Source organism: Equus przewalskii, chromosome 15 (genome assembly GCF_037783145.1).
Source record: "Equus przewalskii isolate Varuska chromosome 15, EquPr2, whole genome shotgun sequence".
Classification (NCBI taxonomy): domain Eukaryota; kingdom Metazoa; phylum Chordata; class Mammalia; order Perissodactyla; family Equidae; genus Equus; species Equus przewalskii.
In genome coordinates this window covers 39,113,677-39,132,062 of record NC_091845.1, presented here as the reverse complement: position 1 = coordinate 39,132,062, position 18,386 = coordinate 39,113,677, and the positions used below count along the sequence as shown (strand labels likewise).

Sequence of the window (18,386 nt, the reverse complement as noted above, 5' to 3'; positions counted from 1 at the left end):
CGCACCGGCAGGCGGCGGCGCGAGCCGAGCTGGGAGATGGCGGCGGCGGCGGCGGCGGCGGCGTCGAGCGTGTGAGCAGCCTCCCGGGAGCCGCCGGCCCAGGCCCAGCGCGACCCCGACCCCGCCCGCCCGCCTGCCTGCCATGGGCAACGAGGCCAGCCTGGAGGGCGGCGCTGGCGACGGGCCGCTGCCTCCCGGAGGTTCCGGCCCCGGCCCGGGCCCCGGAGCAGGAAAGCCGCCTTCAGCACCGGCCGGCGGCGGACAGCTCCCCGCAGCAGGTGCGGCGCGAGCGACCGCGGGACCACCCGGCCCCGGCCCGGGACCCAGCCCCGGCCCCGACCCGGGCAGGTAAGCGCGCGGCGCGACGCCCAGGGGGCGGAGAGCTACAGCCTGAGGCTAGGGCCCGGGCCCACGACCCCGCGATCTAGTTTGGACAGCGAGGTCGGACGTCCGGCCGCGCTTTGAACCCAGCTTGATTGGGGTGAGCCGGGTGGTCGCGGGAAGCGGCCCTCCCTGTCTAGCCGCCCCGCCTTGGCAAGGCAGGATGGTGAGCTCAGGGTCAGCTGGGGCCTGCAGACAGTGACTCCGTCACGACCCCCAAATTCGCTTACCCCCAACGCCGGGCTCAGGAGGGGCTTATGTAACCTCAGCCTGGTCCCTCTGCACTGGGGAGCAGTGGGATGGAAAACGTCTTTTCTGTCTGCTGGTGTCTGCATGTGTCCATTGTGTTGGGCCAAGGAAAGAGCACAATGGGAGTGGCTGTCGGGGAAGATAAGTGTCACTGCCAGGAACAGAGAGAGATGAAAATAGTTGAACCGTGAACTTGGTCATGCGCTTTCCTCAGGCATTTAGTGGCTATAATCATCTTTGGAGGAAGGAAAAATGCCACTGGACACCAAAAGGTACTTACTTAGGCTCAACAGTACTAACAGGGTCGTGTGCTTTAACCAAGGTTTAGTGAAACACTTTGGGGTGAAGCAAAAATGCTATCGAATCATCTAGCATCAAATATGTTCCTGTTGCCTTATGATTTAGATTACCACTTTAGAAACCAGCAGGAATGCTGAAACCCACATAGAATACTTTAAACAGAACATATCTGACCAAACACTGTGAAGCCAGCTTGTTTAAAATGTATGCCAATTGAGGTCTTACAACAACAATCAAGTGGCAGTGAATGCAGTGGAAGGGAATGCTGATATATAATAAATCAGTAGACTGAAAACTCAGGAAAGCTACCAAGAGACAAGAGGATAAAATGGAAGGCATTATCTTTACACCAAATAGGCCCTAGGAATAGCAAAACTGGGGGGGCTGTTTCTGGCTCTATGTGAGTCTGCTGATAACGTTGCCTTGGCTTTTCTGTGTGGGAGCACATAAACTGTGAGGGAGCATATTTTTTTGATTCTTCAACTGCCCAGCTGTGCCTCTCATGTGTTTATATCCTCAGAAGTCATTTCTTAGACAACTAACAGTAACGAAAGGCTCGCCGTAGCCTGAAACCTGCCACAGACAGGCCAGCCTGTGAGCATCCCTTTTAGAGGTGGGTTTTGCCCATTTTACATTAGCTATTACAGTAATGCAGTTGGGTAGCACACGGTTCTTAGCACTGCAAATACTGTCCATTTTGCTGCGTGTTGAGCTGCTGTTTGAGTTTTAGCTTGAGGGAGGCTCACCGGGGCTTTAGTGCTTCCCTCCATGGGAAAGCATCTACAGCTGAATGGAAAAACACCTTGTTATTGGGAGTTCTCTATATGGGGAATTTGACATTTCTCTTCTGGTAACCAAACAGACTGCTTTGTAGTTTATCTGATGTTGCAGAACCAAGCATATGAAATTTTTGAAAGACTTGGGCAGCTCAGAGGGACAGAAAGGAGGCTGGTGTCTACTGCTTGTATTCCTTTTCAGTGTTTCATTTCTACCCTGTCCTTGCATTCTGCTATAGGACAGACCCATGAACTACCGTTGGTAGGGGAAATCATGGGCTCCTGCTGGGTTTAGCAATCACATAATTCACTTCTGGCTGTGGGCAGGGCTCACACATGGGCCTGTGGTGCTAAGGTCCTACGGCTGTCAGGCTCAGGGCATAGGCTGGCTATTTGTCACCAAAGCTCAGGACTAGGGGCGCTTAAGAGATAGGATTTACTCTTCCAGCTAATATTCCGCTTGTCACAGCACCTCAGCTGAGTGCAACACCTCCATGGTGTGTCTCTCCTTCAGCATCAGAATGGCTTCTACTTCTCTCACCAGAGCATCTCAGGTACCCGATGCCAAAGTTAGCATGTTCTGTTCTAAGGTGCTGCTGAACAGATTAGTCCACTGATGGAGAAAAAGCCCTGTGGCATGTGCTTCTGGGCATTCAGGAAAGCGTATTGGCTCAGTTTCAAGCAACCTTGTGAATTTGAGGGCATTTGGAAACTTCGTAGAGGTAGGTGGAGGGTCAGGTAAGGGGGAGATCATTTTACTAAATCCAGAGGGGAATGAAACTGAGGTTCTGGGGGAGTTTATTCCTGCCTCTTTCCTGTTGGCATATTACCTCTTGTCACCCCAGGCTGAATTAGTCTTTTCATCCTCATACTGAGCTAACTTGGGCTCTGTGAGGGGGCAGCTCCAGCATTTGTGGCTGAAAAACCTGACCTGAATCCTGTGACTAGCAGCACCACCAAACCATAGTGCAGCCTCTTAGCCCACTTGGATGATATGGCACTTTGGGCATTGGAGAGTCTCTCAAGACAGGGCTCTCTGCTTCTGGTCTCAGGGTCACGTGTACAGTTATATAGGTTGTGCTTTTCCCAAGGAGTGCCATCAGGGAAGGCTGAACTCTGTCTCAGGCTCCACTCTCCAAGCTGTATGCCCTGGTATGGGCTGCATCCTCCAAGAGGAAGGGGCACCTTTCGTTCCTTCATTCCTTCACTTATTTTTATGGAGGTGTGCCTGATGTACAGTGAAATACTCGAGTTGATGGGATTTTTACCTATACACACACCCATGACACATCACCAGTTCAAGATGGAACTTTTTCAGTAGCCCAGAAAGCACCTTTTAAAAAAATTGCACAGGGGCTGGCCTTGTGGTATAGTGGTTAAGTTCATGAGCTCTGCTTCAGCGGCCTGGGGTTCATGGGTTTGGATTCCGGCACGGACCTACACACTGCTCATCAAACCATGCTGTGGCAGCATCCCACATACAAAGTGAAGGAAGATTGGCACAGATGTTAGCTCAACAACAATCTTCCTCAGGCAAAAAAGAAGAGCATTGGCAATGGATGTTAGCTCAGGGCCAATCTTCCTCACCAAAAACAAAAAACAAAAAACCCCACAAAGGAGCCATGTAGACTAGTGGCACCTCATCTAATCTCTATCAGCCCTGTGGACTTTCACATGTTTTGACATTTGCAAATTGATCCGTAGTCAATCAGCCAAGATGTATATACCAGTATCAAGAGCAAGCACTGTGCTGGGTTTTTTTAGAGGGTCTGGAAGGGACAGAGATGCTCCCCTGTCCTCTAGCACCTCACAGTCTGGTTGGTCACGCAACACTTGAAGAGCCAAATCATGGAAGGATCCTATGAGTGACACTATGGGCAGCTTAGTATCTGAGAAGTGTCAAATAAGCAGTGCTTATGGAAGGGTTGTCAAGTGAAGAGTGCAGAGTCAGAGCCAGGCTTCAAAAGATGGAGAAACCCAAGGCATAATGGAAAAATGGTGGGGTTATGGGAGGTGGAAGGAGGGAGAAATGGCTTGAAGAGCATGGTCTACACAGGCAGGGACAGTGGATAGAGAATGAGGCTGAGTGCAGGGGTGTGGAGGAGGGCTAGGGCAAGCCAGGTTAGACTCCTCTTTCTCATTACCTGTTGACATCCCTGAGATTGCCTCTCACTCATTTCCAGCCCACATGCCATGAAGACATATTGAGCCAAAGGCAACTGGGCACAGAGAGCATGGTCATTTGCTGGAAGGTTGGCAAGGCTGCTCTGAGAACCACACCCAAAGTTCCTTTCTCAAAATCAATTTGTCATAATTATATCTCAATAATAAAAATAAAAATAAATTGGTTTGGCAGGCCTAATATCTCTGGTCTGGGATTAGCCAGACTTGTTGTATTATATCAGCTAACAGTCAGGCTGTGGAAAAATGGGGGACTAATTTATAAGGATAAAATGAAAGGATACAATTGTCAAGCTTGGAAATAATGGTTCTTTATTGTTTAGAAATCGTGTTTGGCCCAAGTGGCTGGATTCTCACAAAAGGCATGTCATGAGGTTTGTAGTAAGTGAACTAACATCTGAAATGGTGTCAAAATTTCACCCAAAGAGGGCAACCATTTTTGTGTTCCTTGCCAAGGAGAGAGGGGCAGCTTCGATAATATAGCTGTTCCCAGTGTTAGTAAGACTGATAAGATACTGCCAATCCAAAAAAAAGTTATGGGGATATTATGAGGAAAAAGGCTATCTTTGCAAAAAACAAAGAAACAAACTTTTTATTATGGAAAATTTCAAACATGCATAAAAGTAGAGAGAGTAAGCTAATGAACTCCTGTGTTGCCATTGCCCAGCCACAGCCATCATCAACTCATGGCTGATCAAATTTATCTATCTCCCTTATTTCCCACATCCCATGGAAACAACTTCCAGACGTCCCAACATTTTATAATCAATATTTCAGTGTGTCTTTCTAAGAAATAAGGGCTTTAGGGCCAGCCCCAGTGGCCTAGTGGTTAAGTTCAGCATGTTCTACTTTGGTGGCCCAGGCCTGGTTCTCCGGCACAGAACTATACCACTCGTCAGTGGCCATGCTATGGTGGTGGCTCACATACAAAAGAGGAAGATTGGCAGCAGTCAGGTGAATCTTCCTCAGCAAAAATGAAAAGAAATAAGGGCTTTGTATAACATTACCACAGCACCATGATCACATCTAAACAGGATAACAATCCCTTAATCTCAGCAACTATCCAGTCAGGGTTCAATTTTTCTAATTATCTTTTGAATTTATTTTAAAGTTGGTTTGTTTGAATTGTCATCAAAACAGAGTCTACATATTGCATTTGTTTGATACATCTCTTCAGTTTCTTTAAATCTGTAAGTTCCTTCTCCATTTTCACCCCTTGCAATTTATTATTGGAGAACTGTATCATTTGTCCTGTGATTTCTCATATTCTGGATTATGCTGATTATATCTCTGAAGTGTCATTTAAGATATTCCTCTGTCCCATATTTTCCCTTTAACCTGGGAATTATATCTAGAAGCCATTTAGATTCACATTTCTTTCTTTTGGCCAAGAAATTCTAGCTTTTTGAAAAGGAGTTTGTTGAGGGCTTCAGACATGAAGGGACGGGGGGTTCCCTGAAAGCAGAGCCAGACTTTGGGCTAGTTTGGAGCCAGAGAACAATGCAGTGGGCCACTTTTCTGTTCTTTTTCTAAAGTTCTTCTTCCTCTGAGTGGGTTTGGTTCTGAGTTTAAGAAGGCAAAGCTTTCGGAGCCCCTGGGTCAGGCCTTTTTACCCCAGCTTCGGGGAGCCCTCTCTGTATATGTAAGTAGCAGGCTACTAGGAGATAGGATCTGGGGCTTCAATATATACTCTCCCTTCTCATAGGTCCTGCACATTTGAAAGGGGCCCTTTCCCCTTGTTAGTGATGGAGGTGGAGAGGGACAAACCTTGCTATGTGTGGGTACTTGAAGGGAATCTGTTCTCGGAGCCCTGGCCGATGTGCAATAAAATGCCACTTCTGCATGTGTGCTTCCTCAGAGTGATTCTGCTGGGTGTTTTACACACACTTATCCTCACTCCACCTGCCTGGCTGTGCAGCTCCTGCGGGCCCCATCTGTCCTGGCCTTACTTATCCTTCCTGCCTGGGCACTTACTTTTTTAAATGGTGAAATGGTGGCTCAGGCTGTATGCTTGCAGCAAGGGCCGAGTGTCACTTTAGGACTTGAGGCCCTCCTGATAAGCTGGGACTTGGTGGACGATCTAGCTGTGGGGCCTCCTGCTCTGGGCCTCTCGGTTGGGGCCAGAAGCATGTCATGCTGGTATTGATACTGCATTCGTGGGACTTGCTCAGGCTCCTTTCCTGCAGGGCCCTGTGTCATCTCCATTCACCAGCATAGTGGTGGAAGCTGATTGTAGTTGGGGAATGAATTGGGACCCCGGCCTCTGGGATCCTGCCTTTGGTAAGGGAGATGAGATTGTGATATCCTACCCCCTGTGGTACCCTTCCTGCAGATTGGGCCTCTGGTGGGTGTCTTTTGCCCCGTGGCATTCTCTCAGCCCATGTGTCTTATACTTTAGGTTCTGGTCAGCTTTGCCTGTGGGATGGAGGGTGTGAGCGTGCTCCCTGATTCATCTGTGCTGTATCTTGGGTCCCCAGGCTGGTCACAGGGCTGCTCCGATCTCTCCTTCCTGTACTTTGCTCTTAGGGGAATCTAGGGTTCTGAAGAGAGCCTTGCTCTAGCAGAGACCCCTTACCTGGAATCACCACTTCTTTATAACAAGAGTGTCACATGGAGGCATATTGGGAACCTCCAGGGAACTCTAGGTCACCCCTGGGATCAAATCCAGATCTGTTTAGAGAGGGCTGACTGCCCCTGATGTGATAGGACTGCTGTCAGGGCCAAAGAGGAAAAAGAGATTTTCCCTAAGGGGATGTAGGAGGACTTGGTCCCAACCATTGAGGAGATCAGACAGCCTCGGAAGTTTGTCCATGAGCTCACACAAGGATCACCCCACCTGGTCTCATCTGGGACTGCCCCCTGTACTCAGAGGAGCCGTAGATCTCCAGTACCACTGGCTCGGGGAGGGAACTGCCCCTTCCAAGGATGCTGGAAGAACCAGAGGGGCATTTGGGTGCTTTGGAAGAAAGAGAAGGTGAGGAAGTTTTCCGATACTCACTCCCATACGTTTGGTACATTGGTGTATGCAGGTAGGTAATAAGGATTGCCTGCACTTTTTGTATGTGAGATTGGTTGTGAGGGATTTCTACAATTCAATTCTAGTAGGAGAGGACTTTACTAAATTTAGTAGGATTTTCTAGAAGTAGGAGGATTTTAAAGTGAAATTTTATCCATATATTCAGGAAACCCTTTGCTGAGCACCTACTGTATGCATATCCCTGGGTGAAATCTGTGGAACAAAGGAAGGAGCATGAAATGGGCTCTGCCCTCAAGGGGCTCGCAGTCGGCTGGGAAAGAAAGAGATACTTGTTCTGATCTTTACCCTCAACTTCCTTACATTAGAGTTTGCTCCTGCCTTCTTTGTCTCACAGAGGTAAGATAAATGAGAGCTTGATTAAATGGGGGTGTATTATTTCATAGTCTAAAATAGTAGAGCACGTATTTCTGTGGTGTTTTATAGCTTACAAAACACATTCACAACATTAACTTATTCTGTTGGAAACTCCAAAGGTCTAATATGAAAGATTTAGAAGAACAGCTAGCTAGCTGACTTTAGCAAACTGAAATGCCATCACTGAGCACAGCTGGAGAACCACATCGCTTCCCCGCCTCCTACTCTGAGAAGATGGAAAATTTAGCAGGAGGATGGGGAGGGCTTTGAGGATGGGAAAGGATCAAGAAGTAGGATATTTGAGCAAAGGACAGGGTTGGGTAGGGTGGGGGATGAAGAATAGTGGAAGCATCCTGGTTGAGGGTCAGAAACTCAGGTTTTAGTTAATCCTGATATTACCCCAAACTGGCTGTACACGTTGGGGAGGTCCTCAGTTACTTCCATCTGTAAAATGAGAGATTTAACTAGATGATCTCCAAAGTCCCCTCCACCTCTGATAGCTTCTGACAGAATAGTAGAAAGGAGGGTGATGCTTCCTACTGTTCCTCAGCCCCACTGAGGGGGGAAAACAAGTACAACCCACAGTGTTTAGGTTAATTAGAAGCAGCTTTAAATGAAGAGGATTGCTCTGCCATCTTCTTAAGAGGTCTTTCAGAGTGGACAAGATGACCTCACAATCAAGCCTGGAGCCAGGGGAGCGACTGGCTGGCACCTTGCCTCTTGGTTACTCCTGGTAGGCAGGGGATCTTGAAAAGTTGCTGGCCTTCTTCTGCTGGGTTGGCTGGCCAGCCAGCAAGGCTCCTGCCTGGGCCTGCAGAGCTTACTGCAGGCTCTCTGTTTCCATCCATGCTTGGCTGCTTATCTTCTGAGTGTTGTTCCACCCCTATCCCACAGGTGCTCTGGCAGCAGCCAGTGTGCCCATGATTTCCAGGAGAGCTGGGGTTGGCAGACACTTCTTGTGGGGGAGGGTGGGGCATGGAAAGGGCCAGCATGAAGGAGACTTTAGTTCTGCCCCCTCCAGTTGGGCAGTTGTGCAGATTCCTTCACTTGTAGAGTGAGGAGATGGATGTGGTGCTTTCTGCAGTTTCTTCTGCAGCTCTCAGGGTTCTTTAGGCTCAGGCCAGGTCTCTTCCCATGTCAAGGTCTGGCATGTGAGGCCACTTCCTTCTGGAGCGTGGTGTGGCTTCAGCACATGATATGTTTGCTCTGTCCTCCTTTTATTTTGAGCATCTAATCTAACCCCTAAGGGATACCAGAATGTCTGGTCTCATTCCCTGAAGGCAGGAGCTCTTCCTTGGTGTGACTACCCCAGTGGTCAGTGGCCTTCAGTTCCTCCCATGTAGATGACTGCACTGTTGGGAAGTTCTTTCTTTCTATTTGTCTGAAATGGTTTTCCTTATACCTCCTATCTCTTGGTCCTGACTCTGCCTTCTGGTATAGGTGACTTATTTGCTCACAGGTTTAACAGGAGCTCTGTGCTCTCACCTCCTCAACTCTGGTCTTCTCTAGACTTGACTTCTCCAGCTCCTGTGACTGGGATGTGACTCTGAAACCCTTGCCGACCTGGGCTGCCTTGCCCAAGGCTGTCAATATCCTGAGGACAAGGAGGCTCAGAGAACAGGGCCTAGGGCTCAGCATGTCACATGGGCTGTGAGTGATGCAGTCTGAAGGATGAGGGACCTTCGCTCATGCAGCCTGAGAACACCTTTCAACACCTTTCTGAATGCTCTCTGGCACTACACTCCACACTTGTCCAGACCTCATGCTGGGTATCTCAGCATGAAGGCTGAGTCTGTCCATCCTAGGCTTGTACAATCTGATTGTGAATCTGTGAGGGTCTGCATGGGTCTCTGCCATGTCTTCCCTGGTTGTACTTGGAGATCCCTTCCAACCTAGTAAGACCCTTTTGGGTCCTGACTTTGTACCCTGAACTGAGGGTAATAACTAAGGCGGTGTGTGTGTTTCAGAAATCATGCTGTGAGAACTTCTCTCCTTCCTATGGCCCTGTGAGCCTACTATCTAAAGCCTTGTATCTGACCTTCAGTGGCCATTGTTGAGCTCTCAAGGCCGAGGCCTTGCCTGCTCGGGTTTTGGATGGTGCCACCTGAGAACCGAGGTAGAGCCAGGGCTGGATTGGAGAGGCAACCACCCCTTGCACCCTAGCTGTCGCAGCCCCTGTGCACTTCAGAGGAAACCCCTGTGCAGGCCTGTTCTTCCCTGGTTAGCTATGTGATGCTGGCCTCTCTTTGGGGTACATTGGCCTTTGGCTCTGTAGGGTAGATGTCCCTAGGAACAGCAAATGCTCTGCAGATGAAGATTTCAAACACACATAAAAGGAGAAAAGACGGCATGATGAACCCCCTCCTGTGAAACCATCACCCAGTGTCAACAATAATCAGTGTTTTGCCAACTTGTTTCTTCTATATTCCTCCAACTTTTTTTTTGGCTGGAATATTTTCAGTCAAAATGCAAATATTTTGTTTCACTCATAAATACTTTAGGATGTACCTCAAATAGTTAAAAAATGTTTTTATTTTAATCCGATAACATTATCACAGCCAACAAAGTTAACTGTAATTTCTTAACATAACCTAATACCCAGTCCATATTCAATTTTCTTTGATTAATTCAAAGTTGACTTCTGTTTTTTTTGCTTGAAGAAGATTCTCCCTGAGCTAACATCTGTGCCCGTCTTCCTCTATTATGTATGTGGGTCACTACCACAGCATGGCTGCTGATGAGTGGTGTAGGTCCACGCCCAGGAGCTGAACCCGGGCCACCAAAGCAGAGCATGCCAAACTTAACCACTAGGCCATGGGGCCAGCCCCTCACAATTGACTTTTTAGAGTCGGTTTGTTCAAATCAGGATCCAAACAAACCTTGCCATATATAGAATATGTTTTATATATATATATATATGTAATATATATATGTAATATATATGTGAGTATTTGTTTCAAAATAATAATATAGATATTTTTACTAACAATAATACCAATGACTGTAGTTTAAGATTTCCTTGTGGTTTCTTTTGTCCTTAGTTTATATCTTTCCAGGGATGTATAGTGAAATTTCTATGTTTTAGAGTTATTAGAAATGATCTTTCTCTGAGTGGTTATGCCATTAAGAAGATATACTGTTAAGCTCCTTTTTTCTAGTTTGTGTTTGGTTTGTAAGGATTGCTTTTTGATCCCTTATCTGTTGCCACCATCATACTGCACAGTAAATCAGCCAAGATTCAGTGGCTTCAAATAGCAATTTTTTATTCTCATGCATCTGCATGCTGGCTAGAATTCACTGATCCAGGCTGGGCTCCAGGCTGCAGTTGAGTCCAGGTCTGCTCCACGTATCTCTCATTCTCCTTGGACAGCAAGTTAGCCAGGGCATGTTCTTCCCTTGGTGATGACAGATACCCAAGAGAGCCTGCCTAACCACACACAACACATTTCAGCCCTCTGCTTGAAATCACACATCTTCTAACATTCCTTTAATCAAAGCAATTCATAGTTAAGCCCAAAGTTAAGGGGTGGTGTTGCAGTTACTATGGCTATGTAACAAGTTACCCCAAAACTTAGTAGCATAAAACAGCTGTTATTTTGCTCACAGATTCTGTAGGTCAGGAATTCAGTCATGGTACAATGGGATGGCTTCTTTCTGCTCCACAGTGCTTAGAGCTTCAAGAAGACTTGAAGGCCTGAGACTGGAATCAGCTGATATGTCTCCATTATTTACATGTCTTATAATTGATGTTGGCTATTAGCTGGGTGCCTCGGTACTTCTCCATGTAGGCTAGTTTGAGCTTCCTCACAATGTGGTTGCTGAGATCCAAGTGTGTCCTGAGAAAAGGAGAGAGGGAGAGAGGAAGCCAGGTGGAGGCTGTACTGCCTTTTATGATCTACTCTCAAAAGACATGCATTGTTGCTTCTGCCACGTTCTATTCATTGAGCCAGTCACAGAGTCCTGCCCAGGTTTGAGAGGAGAAGGCATGAATTCCATTTCTTAACTGAGAATCCATGACTGAGAGTGTTCAGATTCTATGAGAGCATGTGGGACTGGAAATTTTGCTGAGACCATTTTTGGAAAATCAAGTCTACCACAGCTGGAAAAATATACTCCACTTCTAGTGGGAGGAATTACAAGGTCACATGGCAAAGGACAGAAATCCACAGAAGGTAAAGAATTGAGAACAACAATGCCATCTACCGTACTTTTTTCTTTTTGATTTAATTTTCTTAAAATTATGTAAAACTTTCTTGTGATTCCAAATAATACAAGGTATATCGAGAGAAGTCTAGTTCCATCTTGTTCCTTTCCATCTTATTCTCTTCCTTCCCTGATAAGAAACCATTTTTATCAGTTTTTCCCATTGTTTCCTTTTGGAAATATAAGGGAAAATATACATTTATTTACCTTTCTTTTTTATATAAAAGGTAGCAGACTCTACACACTGTTCTGTACTTTGCTTTTTTCACATAATATATCCTGAAGATCACCCCATAGCAGAATGTAGAAATCCTCCTGATTCCTTTTTGCATCTGTACAGTGCTCTACCATGTGGACGTGCCACAGTTTATCCATGGACATTGGCCTAGGTCCAGGCTTTTGCTCTTACAAATAGCACTGCAGTGAGGAACCTGGTCTACACATAATTTTGTGTTTTTACCAGTGTATCTATGGGATAGTTTCCTAGAAGTAAGATTGCTGAAACAAAATGGTAAATGCATGTTTTGCTAAAGTGTTGCCAAGGCTGAGGGGCAAAGGCAGAAGCAGGGAGCTCATGAGGGGCTTGGACAGTATTCAGATGTCAGAGGATGGTCACTGGACCAGGATGAGGGCATGGCGGAGAGAAGGGAGAGGGAGGAAAGTGCTGAAAAGTGCTCAACTTCTGAATATATTCTGGGCGTAGAGCCAGAAGGATTGCTGAAGGGTTGGCTATGAAGAGTTAGAGAAAGAGAGAAGTCAAGAGGATCCCCGAGTATTGGTCTGAGCATCTGTTGCACACTGGAGGCAACAGGGATGGGGCCTAAGATCAGGAGTTTGTTCCTGGACAAGCTATGTTTTAGAAGCATCCAAGTGAGATGTTGGGTAGGCAGCTGGGCATTCAAGTCTGGGCTGGAAAAGAAAAGTAGCACTTCACCTGCAAATGTGTTAATATTAATGCCACCTGGTCCTACAAGTACCCTGAGAAAGAGATAAGGAAGAGGAAGAGACTGAGGCCATACTGAGGTTCCAAGAGGGCAAGTCAAGTACATTCAATTCAACCAACATTTATTTTATCAAACGAAATGCTGCAAATGAGAGCAATCAGCAAGAGGCCTGGCATTAAATGCCAGCTGGTGCCTGGTTCCTGCCCAGGGCTAAGGCTATAAAGGTGAACAGGTAGATTAGCATCCCTATTTCCTGCCACAGAGCATGTTTGAGTTAAATTTGATTAAGGGGTATAGTCCCTGCCCTCTAGGAGCTTGACTCAGTGGGGGATGCCTGGGGGCTTTAGAGGATCCACTGTGCTCCATCCTTCTCATCTTCACATACAGCTGCTAAAACAGATACAGAATTTGGGCTTCAGACCAGAGTTCGCCTGAAAGGCCAGACCCACCCCCACAGGCTCTCAGAATCCATTGCTAGTCAGGGCCAAGGCCCAGGCCACTACAGCCACAGAAAACACCCCCCTTGTTACGGGAAGTATGTTTCTTTGCCTCATGACCCTCACTTGTGTTCATGAAACTCCAGGAAGGCTGGACAGTGGTGGGGGACAGGGTCCCCTTGGCAGATTTGGGGGATTGGGAAGAGGGAGGGAGGGAGCTCCAGGGCTGGGGTTTCTGCTCTGTGGTAGTGATCTGCTCATTGGCAACTGGGGTAGAGATTCCATAATTTGACTCTAGGACGTGCACTTCTCTGGACCCAGGGCCCTGGATGCAGGCTGTGGCACATGGAGCTGGCCCAGAAGCCAGTGGACTGGAGTAGGGCTTTCCCAGTGGCCAAGCATCCATCCCTGTTCCCCTCTGGTACTAAAAGCACTTTTGCAAATAATAGTGCTTAGCGCTTACTGCCAGGGCAGGAGTGGTTTCCTCTCAGGGTGCTTTTGGGGTGCTATGATACAGGCTGAGCCTGTGGAAGAAAGGCAGGAAGGAAGAAGACAGAACAGGACAGCTTGCTCTGGATGCTCCCAATAGACCAGGTCTGCCACACTGCTTCCCCCCCCCTTATCTCTTACTCCCCACTTTATCAGCGTATGTGGTAGAGACCCCCTACCCGCAGAGGTCCCTGCTCTCCTTGGTACTTGGCACCTCCCTGGCCATTGTGGTGTATACCTTGGCTTGTCTGAGCTGTGGAAACACAGAGACCGAGGAGCAGCAGGAACGTAGCCTCTGCACTGTCCCTACCCAGGTACCCAGTCAAGTGTGAGGAGCCCTGGGAAACCCATCCAGGGCTCCAGGGACAAATGCCAAACAACCAGCTCCTTTTCTAGATGGTAAAAACCTCTATACCCCTGAGTATGGAGTGAGGAATGAAAAAATGTCCTCCCTATCCTTAATTCAGAGAGCCTGGTGGGGACCCTTGGGGGCGACACAGCCCCTTTCAGTTGCCAAGACCTTGGTTTATTGCTCTGTGTCTCTGTGCTGAGAATCTGCTTTCAGAGGCATGAAGAAAGAGAGAACTGGAAGCTTTGCCTTTTTGGAAAGCGTCCTGTGTTCCCCGTGCTCCCATGAGAGCACGTTTTTTGGGACTCTCAGGCCAGTGAAATGAAGGGGCAGTGACCTCAGGAGCAATCAAGGCTGGACCTCCTGGCAAAGTTTTCAGGGACGTGGGCCTTGGTCAGGCTTCCTCACTTTCCTTTTCCTTAGTCCCTACTGTTGCCTCAGGAAAAAACAAGACATTCAGATAAAGATGTGCATTGCTTTTGAAAAGATAGTAACGATACTTAATAGTAATTACGTGATTTTGCTTATACAGTGTTTTTTTCCTCTGTGTAGCTCTGGCCAGTAGAGGGTCAGGATCACTGGTAGACGATAGAAAGACTGAGGCTGGAGAGGTAATTTGGGCTTCCAAGAACCTGATAACAAGGCAGCGCAGGACCAAGAGGAGGAGCCTGGGTTTCCCAGCCCCGGGCTCTGGTTGGTGAGCCTCCCTGGCCACTTTGGGGTAAGGAAATTTTGTGTGTCTAGTGAAGGGATCAGGTATCTGGTCTGCAAGACTGGTCTGCTTGGCACCCTCCCCGCCCCTGGGTAGAGTGCACTGGGGGTAGGGAGCAGGGGACAGTTTCAGGGTGGCTTTGGGATATAAGGCTCCAGGGCCAGAAGAGAACAGCCCAGGCCCCACTGGATGCAGTCTTCGAGGAAGTCTTCTGCTGCAGTGAGAGTCTTCAGAACAACCTACTGTCACCCTGTGCCAGGTCCAGAGGCTCGGGTGCAGCTGGGAACAAGGATAGAGATTGTATAGTCCTTTCTTTTGTGCACTGCCATGGACACAGCAGGTATCTTTGTGAACAAGCCAGCATGCTCTAGGCCCTCCCAGAGTATACAGCCTTCAGGGGTAAGACCCACAGCCACATAAGATGTCAAGTGTGCTGGTCAAGTGGTTATGGTTATTATTCCATAACATGCCATTGGAGGTGGGGAGTTAGACGTGTAGGATACTGACAGCGTCACCAACACCTGCCCACCACACATTAACTTCTCCAGAGACACTGCTTTATCCCCAGGGAAGGCTTTGCTCTCAAAAGATGCAGACTCATTTTGAGAATGTTGTTTCTTTGTCCAACATTTTTATTCATCGTTTATTTTTGTTCAATGTTTGGTCGTTCAACAAGCATTTATTAACCCCACTGTATATCAGGGTCTGTGCAGGCTGTGAGTTCACAGTGGAAATGCAATAGGCAGCCTAGGTGGATAGTCTGGGTGAGCAAGAAGGGCTCAACCAAAGCCACACAGTTAAGAGAAAGGAGCAGCAAAACTTCTCTGGTGCCAGCCCGTGGGTCTTAGAGTGCTAGTATCCTGCTGGCCTTGGGCAGGATTTTCTTTTTTGCTGGGAAAGATTTGCCCTGAGCTAACATCTGTTGCCAATCTTCCTCTTTTTTTTTTTCTCCCTTCACAAAGTGCCAATACATAGTTGTGTATTCTAGTTGTAGGTCCTTCTAGTTCCGTGTGAGCCACCACCACAGCATGGCTACTGACAGATGAGTGGTGTGGTTTGGTGACTGAACACTGAACCTGGGCTGCTGAAGCAGTCGGAGTGCTGGACTTTAACAACTAGGCCATCAGGGCCGGCTTGGGCAGGATTTCTTTTGTAATGGGCAGGCCTGAGCCTCAGGTGATGGCTGCTCATATACATACACACACACACACACCTGACCTGCTTCCTCCCCAGGCTCCAGGGACAATCTAATGGCCCAGGTCAGTGGACATTTTCTTGTCCTTAGCTGCCTGGACCTCCTTGTGGGCTCAGACCCTTCTGACCACACTCTCCTGGTCTCTGTAGCACCTCCTTGTTTACTTGTCAGTTCCTTTTGTGGTGTCACTTGCCCTGCCTGCCTGAGGTGCCCAGGACTCAACCTGAGCCATATCTCTTCTCCCTCCTCCTAGCCCTCCCCCCATCAGGGCTTTCTGCATAAAAGATGCCACATGCTGCTGGCTCCCAAAACTCTCTCCAGCTCAGGGCCTCCAACTCCCAGTGGACATCTCCATACAGGCACCTCCACTCACCTCCTATGCAGAGTGCCATCACTTGTCCCCTCACCTTCTCTTCCCTTTGGCTGAACTAGTACTTAATTTTGGGTTTGTAGGACTTCTTTTCTTGGGAAGACTTGAGCCTGTACCACGATGAAATAATCTGACATTAAAGACTTTTGAGGACAGGAATATCAATGATTTTGTTTGGTGTCTATAAAAGATCCTAAAAAGTCTTTTTTTGGGGGAATGGAGCCTCTTCCCAGACCTAGGTGGAAGGGCTCCCCAGGGCCCTGAGATCAGTGGGAGCAGCTGAGCAGTGTGTGGCTGGTCAAAGAACATTTCTGGTGGGAAATATCATAATCCAACTTGGATAGCCTGAGGCCAAAAAGGGGGCCACATTATAAGATCAGAGTGGTGTGTCTTTCAGAGGCCAAGAGTAATTTACAGCCAGGTCTCAAACAGGGATGAGGCCTAGAGACACTGTCCCCTTTTCCCCCTGCTTCTCTTCTTGACTTCCCTGCTGCTTCTTTCTGAGGCCTGGTGATTCTGGTTTCTACAGGGTACCTGGTGGGAATCTTGGCAACTCAAAACTCACACACCCTTTCCCTGCTTTCCTTTCTCTCTCCCATTTCAGATTTTCATGGGAGAGACTCTGAGAGGCTCAATGTGGGCCAGGGGCAGCATCAGCTCTGATCTGTAGTGCAGGTGGGGCTGCATTGTACTTAACCTGCACAGGACCCTTCTGTAGATCTGGAGGTGGTCCGGAAGGCAGCCTCCACAGATGGGTGGGAGAGGCTAAGACAAGAGGTGAACTTGGGGAAAATTCTGAAAGTTAATTCATCTTCACCACTTTTCTTCCCCTTACTCCCTGTCACTCTCCTCTTTCAAGGCAAGACTGACCCCAGGGCCACCTCTCCAGCTGTTTGTTTTGCCAGCGACCTATTCATTCTTTTCTAGCCTGACCTCCTGGGGTCCCAAGGCTTTCAGTCCCTATTTGTCCGCAGAGCTAAGCTGCCTTGGTTTAGAGCTGACCCTACAGGCTCATCCTAGGCTCTACTTTCATACGTAAAGGGATTGTGCTTTTCTTGCTAGTCCATTTTCATTATTGGGATCACCTATCATTTTCATGACCTCCTTGGATCCCTTAGCTATGTATGCAGAAGAAGGGGAAGGCCAGTGGATAGGTGGCTTCTGCCAGGTGCCTCTCTTGGGGACAACTCTCAGGTACTCTTAGGCTCAGGGAGGCCACCTTAAGGGACCCAGGCTCATGGAACCTTGTCCATCCTCTCCTTCCTGGGCACTGTGCCAGGGTCTGTGATGTAGTGGTGAGCAAAGAAGGCACAGCCCTATTCTTGAGGAGAAAGGGCTTAATGGGAGAGATTGACATTATCACACACAAAGCAAAGTGCTATTAAAGGTGTAAGACCAGAAGCCTTGAGAACTAGGGTCCTGAGGAAGTGACTCCAGGGTGGGGATACATGTGTGGGATGTGTCTGAAAGGTTAGTAGGAATCAGGGAAGCAGGTAGGTGGAGAGGCAAGGGGGCTGAGCCTTCTATGCTGGAGGGACCACACATGCAAAGGCCCTGAGGCTAATGTTCAAGAAGCAGAAGATTCTTTTTCAGTGGAGGACCAGAAGCATGAGTGGGAGCGAAGGGACATGTTCCAGCAATAGAATACACGGCTTGTTTCTAGCTAGGATGTCTTCCTGCAGTGACTGCTGGGCTGGTTGTTCAGATGGAGTCTGTCTCCTGTGTCCTCTTTGACCACTCCCTGGCTTTTTCCTCTGGGCTCCGACAGGAGCTCACCACCCCTCCCCTCTTCTGGGTGTCTGTCTAGCTTGCTGCCCCTGCCACTGTGGGAAGACACCAGAATGGTAGCTGGCACCCTGAAGAGAGGAAGAGAAGTAGAAGCAGCACTTTTTAAGACATGTTTTTGGATGCACAGTCAAGTTCCTGTCTCTTTCCCAGGGTTCTTCCAGAGTAGAGGCAATGACAGGTGTGACTGCTGGCCAAAGGCCGTTCCACCAGACCCCCACTAAGTGGAAAACCCACTGTCTACCCTCAGGGGTCATCTGCAGGATCCCTGCTGCTGGCCAATGTGTCAAAGCGTCCCTTTAAAACCTCTTCTACATGCAGCCCTTTTGACTCTCTTCCTTACACCCTGGAGAATCTGGTATCCAGGTGAGAGGGGGCTAGGTAGGCCAGAGTAGTTGCCAGGGCACAAGCCCCAAAGAGTGGAGGATGGCTCCTGGGTCTGATTTTTTACTTGTTCAGGAAGAAGAGAGCATATATGCCAGCAGCCTTAGGCTCTGACTCCACTCCACCCCCTCAGACTCCCGTGGGTGCTGCCTTGCCTAGCAGCAGCCTTTCCTCCTAGAAGCCTGCTTCTGGAGTCCCCTTCTTCTGCTCTGGGACCATGAGTGTGCTTGCTCTTTTCTA

At 48.3% G+C, this 18,386-nt stretch overlaps 1 protein-coding gene across 2 annotated transcripts in view; it reads left to right on the top strand.

The window, feature by feature from the left end:
- The first annotated feature begins 12 nt into the window (after positions 1 to 12).
- Positions 13 to 18,386, top strand: part of BSN (bassoon presynaptic cytomatrix protein) — a 97,229-nt gene continuing 78,855 nt past the window's right edge. Inside the window, exon 1 of one of the 2 annotated variants that reach the window (XR_011526976.1) lies at positions 13 to 348. Coding sequence is in view for 1 of the 2 variants with exons in the window: in XM_070575253.1 (XP_070431354.1) it covers positions 143 to 348 (206 nt within the window). In the remaining variant the exon portion in view is untranslated. The remainder of the gene's footprint in view (positions 349 to 18,386) is intronic. The other variant, XM_070575253.1, reaches the window with a different exon arrangement.